A 12,124-nucleotide genomic window follows, 5' to 3' on the forward strand; every position below is an offset into this window, starting at 1 on the left:
TGCTGCTCACCCTGAATGGATGATTATTATGAACATCGGGTTTTCACTGAAAGACTTTGTATGATGTCCAATTGGTACTACATGAAAATGATGCTAATCTGACATTCAATATGACCACCATGGCAGCCAATTTTAAATATTGTTATTGATACATGTACTCCTAAATGGATGGTCATAATGATATTGTGTTTTCTCCAAAAAATTCTTACAGTGTTTCAGTTGATCCTAAATGAAAATGGTGTTTCTCAGACAAGTTTTTATGACTGACACAATGGCTATCTTGAAAATCTTGTTATTGCTCCTCTTGCTGATTGGATGGTTATATCAGCATGGGGTTTTAACCAAAAGATTTCTTATGATGTCATGTTGGTCCTAAATGAAAATGGTACTGATCTGATGTCCAGTATCTTGCCACTGTTACTCCTTCTGAACAGAAAGTCATATTAACATGGGGTTTTCACTAGAAGACTTCTGCTAACTGCTAGTCCTTTTTGTCTTGGAAACCTCTTTTTCTCTTATTGTTCAATTATATTAAACAACCATACATTGATGCATCTAATATTAGCCTTTATTTTTGCTGTTATTTGTTTATCACATATTCATAATGATGATAACCTTTACTGTCATTATCACTCACATCATTATCATCATCATCATCATCATCATCTTATTATTATTATTATTATTATTAAGGTTTTGAAGGAGAACCATCTCTAATTATGAGGAATGATGTACCAAAATACCTTAGCTCAACGAAACAGAAGGGTGTGGAAGTGAATCTGGATTCAGCAGCTGAATGGGCTGACTTATCTTCTATAACACCATCGCCCAGAACAGGTAGGTATTATATTATGATTATCAGAACACAACATTGCTATTAAAGTTATGAACCTGTGGATATAGCTGTAACAAACATTCACTTTGAAATCTTGGAAGAAAAACTGAAGAGCATGGTTAAAAAATTATCATCCCTTGATATATAATACAGAGGAGCTATATCCATCTGTCTGTCCATTATTTATCTGTTTATCCATATTTGTTTATTGGAGCATAACCTTTTAACTGTTCAGTGTACATAAACGAAAATTGGTTTATATAAATTGAGCTTTCATAAATGTGATTCCATCAGTGGTAGGCTAAAAATAATGCTTTAAAGGCCATCTACTGCACATACTATTTTATAGTTGAAATTTACTGCTGTTAAAAATTATTTCTTTTTAAATATGAAAGCAATGTATTTTTTACATGTTTTATCATCACATTAGAGAAACTGACCAGAACCATAATATTATGGACTGGAAATGTTCCACCAGTACGAGAACTGGTGCAATAAAGCATGGCAGATCCACTGTTCAAGAACAATTTACATGTTAAAACAACAAGTTGTTAATTGATTACCTTATTGTTGGAATACTGGGAGTTTAAGGCCAATCGCAAGATGTTTTTTGAGGTGTTATAAGTAATAAAGGAATAAAAGGTGGTTATGATGTCTTCTAAGCCTTTGATGGAAATCGGCTGACCATTGCCAAAGGGTGATAAGATGGAGAGACCAACCAGAATAAATGATTTCGGCAGACACACTAGAGTAAGTATTTTGATTTTCTGTTATGTGTAACTGTTGTTGTATTGTTCGAAATGTTTTAAGATAAATATTATGGGGCAGCTCTTGTATTCTTTTGTTCAGTTCATGGCAAATGCCGAAATATGTGCTTTCTCCCAATGCCAAGAAACCACCAGCTAAGAAATATTACAAGTTCAGCAGTGCATGGATATCAGAGTTTTAAGCATATGTGGGTGAGTAGCAAATGTCTGGAGTTTGCATTGTTTTATAGGTGTGCATCTTTTGTATTTCATGCACACAAGTTCAGTTCAGTCCTGGGATAAAATGTATCATTTAACAGCCTATTACAGGAGAATTAATTTTCAAGTTGCGATAAAATATTCACAAGAGCATAAATACATCATATATTATTCATTGTTTATTTTAAATCTAAATCAATCTTTATTTTTTTTTTACACTGGTGAAACCTGCCAACAGATTTTTGAATTTGAGCCATGAAGAAAAAAGAAGTCGTTGAGGATGAGACTTAGGAATACATCTCAAGTCCAAGTATGGATCATTTTCTGTGGAGTGAATATAACTTGGAGGACTATTAGAGAGCAGTTAGCAACCTTATAAATCCAGCAACAAGACACTGAAGCTAGAAGTTTTTTGCAGGCTAATTATTTGTCCTGTCATTACAAGATTCTAATGCTGAGACAGAAGGACATTATCCATTCTTCACAAAATACAAAGTGATTCAGAGTGAAATCTGGGCCAGAGAACTACTGAGAGCTTGTTAAGTGAGAATTATAACAATCACAGTGAATGTCATCAGTGGTCACCAGACAGTAATCTTGTTAAGGAAACTAAAAATGCTTTTGGAGGTTATTAAAAATTCTTTGCAGTGAACTGTAAAATAAACAATTCTTCCTTTTTCATTAATTGAAATATACTGACTTATGATAATTGCAACATCAAAAACTAGATCCAAGTATTGTTTTTTAAAAATGTACTTTTGTGGGGGATGTAATTCCCTTGAAGAACATAACATTTATGTTGATAAATATCTACTGGCTTAGAAGCTAATCTACTGAAATCTAACTTTGTAAATTTACTGGTTTTGAGATCCTGGTTCTGTCACATTTATGGACTTCTAATTTCCATGTGCCTTCTATGTTTCACAGTTCCTCAGTTTCAATATATTTTACATTCTTTCCTTTTGTATATGCCAACCTTAAGTTTAGTCTATAACGTTATCGCGTTGATAGGCTGTCAGTCCTTACATACATCCATATGTCTGTCCATCTGTTAACATTTTCTTGTCCTGCCCATGACAGTTTCTTTGTTGTAAATGCAAGTGGGTTAGCATTCAATTTTATTACCATATAGCTTACATTTCTTGTCTAGATCATTAATAATTAATAACGTGATGGAGATAAAGTTAGGCTGTGTTTACATAAATTCTATTCTAAACATGAGATAATATGATCATACTCTAGGGAGAGTAGGTTGTCTTTATTTTATTTTAAGCGGCAAGTCAGAAATTATTATTTCTTGTAGATTTATAACTTAGAGACATCTTGTCCTTTTTTGTAACTATTCAACACTGAGAATGTTCCCAGTAAATATTAGAATTACATTCTATTCATTTGATATGAATCAAAATGTTCCTGCTTCATATGATAAAGTGGACTCCATGCATAGGGGTTGTTATTACAGATTTAACTCTTAATTTTAAATCTTCAGGATCGTATGATTGACAATAATCACTGTGAAAATAATTAAAAAATTATGCAGAATTTACACCTTTATACATACTTATATTCCTAAAAATTTTGCTTCAATTTATTCAGCTTTTAGCTCTGCTGGTAATTGACCCGAAGAGCTTATGGGATGGCCTGTATTCTGTCATCCACTGTCCATCCAGTAGCACAAGTTTGTTATCACTAAAATACAAAGAAGATGCTATGAAACTTTATACACACATTCCTTCCAGATTCCACTTTGTCCTAAATGAAAATAATGTTGCTCAGACATCAAATGTAGCAGCCATGGCAGCCATCTACAAAATCTTTTTGTTGCTGCTCATCCTAAAAGACTAATTATGATGTCTAGTTGGTCCTAAAGGAAAATGATTCTAACTGATCCCAAACCAAAATTGCAAGCTTATTTTTAAGGTTGCAGCAAGCTTAGATTTGAAACTGCGGCAAGCTTGCCCAATTTGCAAGCTTCCCTATTACTAGTAGGTTGCAACCTGGTAAGGTTGCAATTGATGCCTGCACAAGCTTGTTGTAAGCTTGCAGCAAGTTCAGATTTGAAACTGCACAGGCTTAACAATTACAAGCTTGTGCAAGCTTACCAATTACAATATTGCCAATTACAAGCTTGTGCAAGCTTACCAATTACAAGCTTGCAAACAAAGATTACCTAGCTAGTATGCATCCGAAGAACTAATATGGCAGTGATTAAATTATTCTATAAATGGTCACAAACCTCCATTTTTCTAGTTCTTGATGTGTGAAATGTATGTAATATGAAATATTATAATGAAAATGTTAATATATGGTGAACATTAATTAGCATGAGATCTTACTGTCACAATGAAAGAAAAGAATGAAGTCATCAAATCATTTAATAATATTTAATCAGATAAAAATAAGAGCATATAAATGGGATCTGTTTGAGGAAACTCTTGATACTTTTGTTCTGTATGGCTTAATTGGAAATTTTCTGCTAATTTACTTCCATGTAGAAATCCATTTGGGGGAGGATAGTGTCAGATAGTTAGGTTCCCTTTCTCATCTATCAAAATGATAAACTATTAGGTGAAAACAAGAATGTTTCCATCTGAATTACTATGAACCATCTCATGTAAACAAAATCCTCAATAAAATTCAGCATCCTCCTTTGCTTCTGGTTTGATTCAGGTATCATCCACTGAAATGGATTACAGCAACATGTACTATGTAACCAGAAAAAAAAAGAGTATTTACATCTTTGGCAAAAGCATTTCATTTTTAGTTCAAAATTTCAAAGTCCAAGAAATATCAGTAAGTGGTATTCAAGATCATACTTTTATGAGCTCTGAATTTTAGTTTTAAATCCATTTTGAAAGGGCTATGACGCATGTCTAATGAATGGCATTTCCAAGCTTTAAACAACAACAAAACAAATCTGTTGAAAATGATTAGGTACCTTAAGACTTTTGAAATAAAATAACTGCCATCTTCTTTGAGATTGAAAAAAATTAAATGTAACAACCTCTGAACAATTGTTGAGTTTGATATACGAGAGGAATGAAAGATCCTAAGAATAACGGAAATGAGATTCACAAGCGGGTGTTTAATTTTATAATCTCATTACCCATTTGTTGATAACTGACAGCACTGCATCGATTGCTGCAGTTTGGCAATTGCAGCAATAAATAATAATGATCTGCAGAATTTTCATCTCAATGATTGGGTGAAGCAACATTACAAAGTCATTTTTTGACATATTTAAATTGTACATGTGAAACAGAATGCTGCCACCTATCTACAGTCCCGAAAACTGGCAAAATACAACACACTCTTGCGTTTACTCACCAGCATGATAACTGTGTGGCTTCAGAATATCTCTTGGGGTATAGGATCGGTTACTGCACATGTATTGGTTCTACGGGCAATGAAATTGACTGAATTAACAAGCTAAATTATGACGGTTCAACCTTGAAAATTGCGCCTAATTTATTAACATGAGGCTACAATAGTTGTTTTGTGTTCTTCACTCAAATATGTTGTGTGTATATTTAGAGTTTGGAAACCAGTCTGCTTACTGGAAACAGGGAAGTAACCGAATTAAGTCGCGAAAAGCCACATTTCATCTTGCATGCTTTTATTTGATTTCTTTTTAAACAAACAAAATTCACAGAGCTCAGTTCTTTATAGAATGTTGGCAGAATGGAATGCATCTCTCTCTCTCTCTCTCTCTCAAAGAAAAAACAAACATTGTGCTTATTTTAAAAAATTTATTTAGTAAGTAAATGACAATTATTTTTTCTCCTGGCAGCTGATTATTACTGAAACAAATATGTGACAATTGTTTCAAAAACTTATTGCCAGAAGTTAATATTACAAGATTTACTGAGACTATCTTTGATGATTCATACATTGTTGGTAAATAGCATTTATAAGTACTTGACATCAAATATCTTGCTGTATTAAGTTAGTGTGTAAATAACTTTGCAATCAGCAATTACTATCTATTTACAGGATTTTGCTAATAGATTTCTTTATCCAGTCTTTCATTCCCTGACAAAATGACTGCATAGCTAATTGAGTGTACAGTAACTTAAAGAATTTCCTTTATGCAAAGAAACTCAATTGTTTCTCTAACATTTATAATAGTTGTAAAAATTTGAAAATGAGAAAAAAGACATTTGTAGAAAAATTAACATTTCATATCTTGCCTTGGTCAAGAAATAATTCAGTTTATTTTGAAATATATCAATAATGTTCATAGTTAATTTTGGAATAATATATTTTATTTATGTGTCAGCTAAGTACAAGAAATTTAAGTTCTTAGCATTTTGCAACACTGAAAATGTATATTATTTAACTCGAGTACATTATCAGATGCTATAAATAAAAACTAGGTCACCGGTAACATCTTCTAATTTGACAGTGTATTTTCTTATACTGAGTATGATCTAGTCACAACATATATTCTTTGACATTTCAGGAAGTACTGATGTCATGCAGAAATTGTCCATTTAACTTTCATGACTGATTATTGCAAGCTTACATCAAGTATTTTAGATTTTGCAAGCTTGTAAGCTTGCAGACTTTGAAAAATTCCTTTTGCAAACTTGTACAAGCACCATTACTAGCTTGTGCAACTTCAGCTAGCTTGTTGTAATCTTGCATTTTGGTTTGGGTCTTGTTATATCTCATTTATTCTAAACGAAAATAGTTACACTTAGGCATCCAATATAGTCACTACAGCAGCCATCTTGAAAACTTTGTTAGTGCTTCCCTTTCTGTACAGAAACTAATATCAGCATGGATTTGTTACTGAAGTTTGTTACCCAATCAAGCATTTCTGAATTCACACATGCATATCATTGTAATCATATATAGATCAGGCAATAATTCTGGTTGGTGCACCTATGATGGTTGTACTTCCAGTCACTCCAAGACCAACATTTGCTGCTACAGCAAATCCAGAAATGGCATATACAAAGACGCACTGAATTGTTTTTTTTCTTTCAATATCAATGTGATTTTCTTGGTGATTTCTTCTTGCAGCTGTTGCTCCGCTTCTGTTATTTTTTCACATCAGTGTCATTAAGAGTCTAACATAATTCATCTATTAATAATACAATCACATAGTACAATTGCATTACTGATAAACCTTGTCCGGACTCATCACATCCAGGTACAAAACACACATGCACTCCTAGCCAATTGCACTTTTTTTACTGGTATAACTATCATACAATTATAAAAATATATTAGCCTCAGTAATATTTAAGTTTCCAATGATTGTGCCTTCTGATGGTCTAGCACCCTTTTCATTTGAAAATAACATCAATTATGCCTCTGCCTTTTGCATCCAAAGATCTTTGCCCAGTAACTTTTACCCAAACAAGTATGTCCTTTTTTCAGTAACAGTTGAGATACTTTTTGTCTCACATGAGTTAATGTTAGTGTAAAATATTCATTGGTGCACATAACCTGGGTGGATACAGTGGCGAATACCACTTCGCTGTTATAGAAACAATCCCTGTGTGTTCTAACATCTTGTGGTGTAGTCAAATTTTGGCCATTTGCTTGTGCGATAATTCTAAGTTGGCTTCAAGTTGGTTGTGGTACGTCAAGGTGGTTCAGATGGCCAAGTTATGATAAACAAGTATGATCCAGACTCATGCATCATTAAGATGTGACTTTTGGGTCTGTCAGAACCATTTTTATCAAGAGAGCATTCGTCTTTATCCTTTCTCTTCTCTAATTCCATTTGCCTCTCTTCTTTTTCATTTTGAAGCTGAAGTTTTCTTAACCATTTCTATCTTCTGTTTAAATTTTAATTCAATGATTTTCATTTCAGCAGTTTTATCTAACAAACTCTTTTCTACCAAATATTGAACCTGAATATTTTGTTGTTGTTGTTGTTGATGTGGGGTTTAACGCCATTTTTCAGCACAAGATAGACTATACATGGCAGCCAGTATTAATGGTGGAGGAAGAACTGGGGAAAACCCCGGAAAGAACCACTGACCCATTAGAAGCTACTGGCAAGTTTTCTCACATGCCCACATTGGCCAAACCCGAGACTCGAACCCACACAGACAGAGGTGAGATGGCAGTGATCTGTAATGGTGAACGCTTTAGACCACTCGGCCACTCAGGGGCCCCCAAATATTTTGTTATTTCTTGCTTTGTTAAAGAAGCTTTTGCCTCAGAAAGATCATATTACTTCGCAAGCTGTAGCAATTCATCCTTTTTTCAATGACTCTTAATTGTTTTAGGGTAGAATTTTAAGTAAAATTCTCCAATTAGATGACTTTGCAAAAGTGGGCTGGTTTCACTAAAGATTTCTAAAATATATAACCTAATAAAACCAAGGAATAAAAAAAAATCATAAAGAAAGTTTTACAAAATATGTTAGAGAGCTTCATATCCTATACATTCACCTCCAATTTTTTGTTACGAATCTATGGTTTTAAGCTAAGTAACAGGAAGGAGAATGAACTAACAAGTTTTATAAAAAATATCAGCAAATAATATATTTCCTTAGAATAAAAAAGTGAATTTAAAAATAAAAAAAACCCCATAGGATTGTGAATTTAATTCCATGTAGTCAAACTTTTTTGTCACATGTCCAAATGAATTGAATCCCAATCATATTCCAGTGGTATTCTATATAGGCTCCAACACTGAATGTGTTGATGTGTCTGTAGTCTCGAGTGTGCTAATATGCCAGTTGCCTAGAATGTGGAAATGTACCAATAGCCTTTTGCTTTATTACAATTGTTACGTATATCTATTTTTTTAACTCCTGGTACATGATTGCATTTAATTTTAGGCAGTTTTATTAATAGTTGTAAACTACATAGAATATATTTTGTTATAAATTGTGTACGTGACCTGGTTCTGTTAAGAATGCAAATCACATAGGATTTATAAATAGGTGTTATGTATGTGTTGACACTAATTAATAATAAGACTTAAAATGGCATAGTTTCTCAGTGACTGATGGGATTTCTAGGTTTGCAAAATAATTCTTTAGCTTCCCACTGGTTTTGAGAGGTCATGTGAATATTCTTAATTCAGCACAAAATCCATAGTGTATGCTGTCACGTGGGGTCTATTGCAAAGTACAGTCACAATATATGGTTTATATAAGGAGAAACTTAAGCAATCAGATTCTTTCCAATTTTATGAGTCACTTACACTTCTTGTGTTCCTGTTGTTAGTCAGCAGACGTGTTTTATATTGTACTTAGATATTATTCGAGAGTAAAAATATTTCTTTGGACTGTTTAGTGGACATAGAAAGTAATCATTATTTGGATTGTAATAACATTAATCTGGAACTGTTATACATTATTTGAAGAAATTCTGGGAAACACCATGTTGACATAAAGGTTCTTGGAGTACCAGTACATTTCTGGAATTGAAATTTAAAAGGAACTTTTGATTCGTTTATGACTTTCATCAACCTTTATAGGGATTAGTTTGAATCATTTCATAATCTTGCTAAACTCCTCTTGCATAGTTTATTTATAACTTTCATAATTAAATTGTTTGTTAAATCTTAAAAGACTTGTTGGTTTTGCTTTTCTGTTTCTTAAGTTTGTGACTATAGAGTCGTAACAGAAAGTTGGGGGCTTGTCTATGATATGAATTTCAGAGAAATTGAAATTGTTTTAAAATTGAAATTCATTTTATTTTGGAATTATCTTAGTCTCTAATGTTTGTGATTTTACGTTGTGAAACCAACAAGCTTTCACAGTGTCAACTAAAGTGGAGAACTTTATGTTAAATCCTAGTTCTTGCCAGACAAGATATTTCAGCGGCAAAGCTATCTTTGTTAAAATAAGAAATAATTTGTTCATTGTGATCCTCTTTAATCACTCACTCTCTGATATCTAAGCAGGGTGACAAATGACAATCACTTGTCATCAAACAGGAAAAAGATCCTGAGAACTCCTGTTTGATTCAGAGGGCTATTAGCGAATCTGACTCCCCAGACGTAATAACTTGCAATTTTTTTTAAAAATGGGTCCTTATTAGAAAATGGAGACCACCCTATTACCCACTGATGATGAGTGGTCAGTTAGCTATAAAGTTGTAATAGCTAAGTCAGGAGATTCCAAGTTTAGTCCATGAAACTCACTTTGGTGGTCATGTGAGAGTCAGTAAAACCTATCACAAGATCTTCATCACTTTTATTGGCCTAAAATTATGAGTGCTGTTTCTAACTACTGTAGATCTTGTCACACTTGTCAAAGGTTAGGCAAACCTAACCAAATGATACCTAAAGCTAATTTACAACCAATTCCTGCATTTGATTAACCATTTAGTAGAATAATGGATTGTGTAGGTCCTTTACCCAAGACCAAGTCAGGCAACCAATACTTGTTGACCATTATGTGTGCATCAGCAAGGTTTCCAGAAATGATTCCTTTATGGAATATTAAGACTAAACTATAGTCAAAGCCTTAATAAAGTTCTTTACACCTTTTGGCCTTCCTAAGTCCATCCAATTTGAGCATTGTTCTAATTTTATGTCATGGACCTTTCAACAAGCTATGTTTAATTAGGTATTCAACAGTTCAGGTCCTGCATATCACCTTGAAAGCCAGGGTACATTGGAAAGATTTCATCAGACTTTAAAGAATATGATATGGTCATACTTCTTTGGTACCAGAAATGATTGGGATAAAGGTGATCACATGTTGTTGTTAGTCGGTTGGATTTAATCTCTTTGAACTTGTTTTAGGACACACTGTTCGTGGACCAGTGAAGTTGTTGAAAGAAAAACTTCATTTAACAGAAGAATCAGAGATCAATTTAATTGACTGTCTTCTGACTTAAAATACAAACTATAGAAAGCTTGTGACATGGCAAAAAATAATCTGTAGTCTACCCAATCACAAATGAACTTGAGGTATGACAAAACTACAAAGAAAAGATATTTTCAACCTGGTGATAAAATTCTAGCTCTCTTGGCCATACTTCAAAGTCATCTTGAGGCTAGGTATTATGGTTTCTGTGCAGTGAAACAGAAAGTAATTTATTTAAATTGTATCATCAATACTCCTGGGAGGCAGAAAGGGAAACAACTCTGTTATGTCAGTTTGTTGAGGGAATATGTTGATTGAGATTGCTTTGTAAATTATTCAATAAATTTAGTTGTTTCTGTCCCACATAATGATGATTTAAATGATGACATACAACTGGAATGTAATGACTTTGGTACAATTAGTCTTTAGAATTCTGAAATATTAAAAATTCTTGATAATAAACTTTTAACATCTACAGGCAAAGGGGAAGATTGAGTTAAAGCAGCTAATATGTTAATATGAGCACTTGTTCCCAGATGTTCCAACTCGAACAAACAAAGTCTACCAGGATGTTCAAATTTTAAATTTTAAACCTGTCTTAATAAAAAGACTTAAAATGGTGTTGTTTCTCAGTGACTGATGGGATTTTTACATTTCCAGAATATATATATATATAGCTGCCCATTGGTTGCAAGAGGTCCAGTGAAAATTCTTAATTCAATGCCAAGTCAATAGTGTATGCTGTTATGTGGGGTCTACTACCAAGTATACTTGCAATATACAGTTTATATAAGAAGAAAATTAAGCAATCAGATACATTCCGATTTTTGGAGTCATTCACACTTATTGTGTTCCTGTTGTAAGTTAGCAGACGAGTTTTATGTTGTACTTAGATATTATTCAAGAACTAAAACCATTTGTTTGGACTATTGTTTGGAAATAAAAAGTGCTCATTATTTGGACTATAATATTATTCTGGAACATTTGTAAATTATTTGAAAGAATACTGGACAATGCCATCTTTGGTGTTCTGATCATGAACAACACATCTATATTTTCACAAGATGGTGGAACATTTTTGGGCGTGGTAGAACTTCCTACAGCAGCATACAACATTACCTGAATCAATGATGAGGTCTGATTAAGAATTTCAGTAAAGATTCTAAAAGATCTTCATGATCTTTTTAGAATCTCTATAATATTTGCTTAACATCAGACAGTAGTCATTGAGAACAATTTTTGATTAGCCTAATGCTATTCCAGAAAATGAACTATTATTACATGTGGGATATAAAGGGACTGCACATCATATCACACATGACATTGTCAGAATTACCTCAATGCCTCGGATTAATTTGACGTGGCACTGCAAGTGGTAGTTATGAAAGCAGTTCTGAAACAGCAGGCATAACCCACCTGGGTTATATACTGTTTGGGTTTTCATCAGCTGTGGAACCAAGTGATTAAGCCCACTTTACTTGTGTTTCCTTCATTTCCTAATATTAATTTGACACTTTTGCCCTTGTGGATCAAGAC

General features: G+C 33.2%; 1 protein-coding gene across 2 annotated transcripts in view; it reads left to right on the top strand.

Annotated features, from left to right (window-relative positions):
* Positions 1-12,124, top strand: part of LOC149805370 (uncharacterized) — a 198,081-nt gene that overhangs the window by 81,529 nt on the left and 104,428 nt on the right. For both annotated transcript variants that reach the window (XM_089949765.1, XM_089949766.1), the window contains one exon: positions 694-837. In XM_089949765.1, the coding sequence (XP_089805891.1) occupies positions 694-837 (144 nt within the window). The remainder of the gene's footprint in view (positions 1-693; positions 838-12,124) is intronic.

The sequence above is a fragment of the Sinohyriopsis cumingii genome, chromosome 2 (genome assembly GCF_028554795.1).
Source record: "Sinohyriopsis cumingii isolate HCF-2022 chromosome 2, ASM2855479v2, whole genome shotgun sequence".
Taxonomy (NCBI): Eukaryota; Metazoa; Mollusca; class Bivalvia; order Unionida; family Unionidae; genus Sinohyriopsis; species Sinohyriopsis cumingii.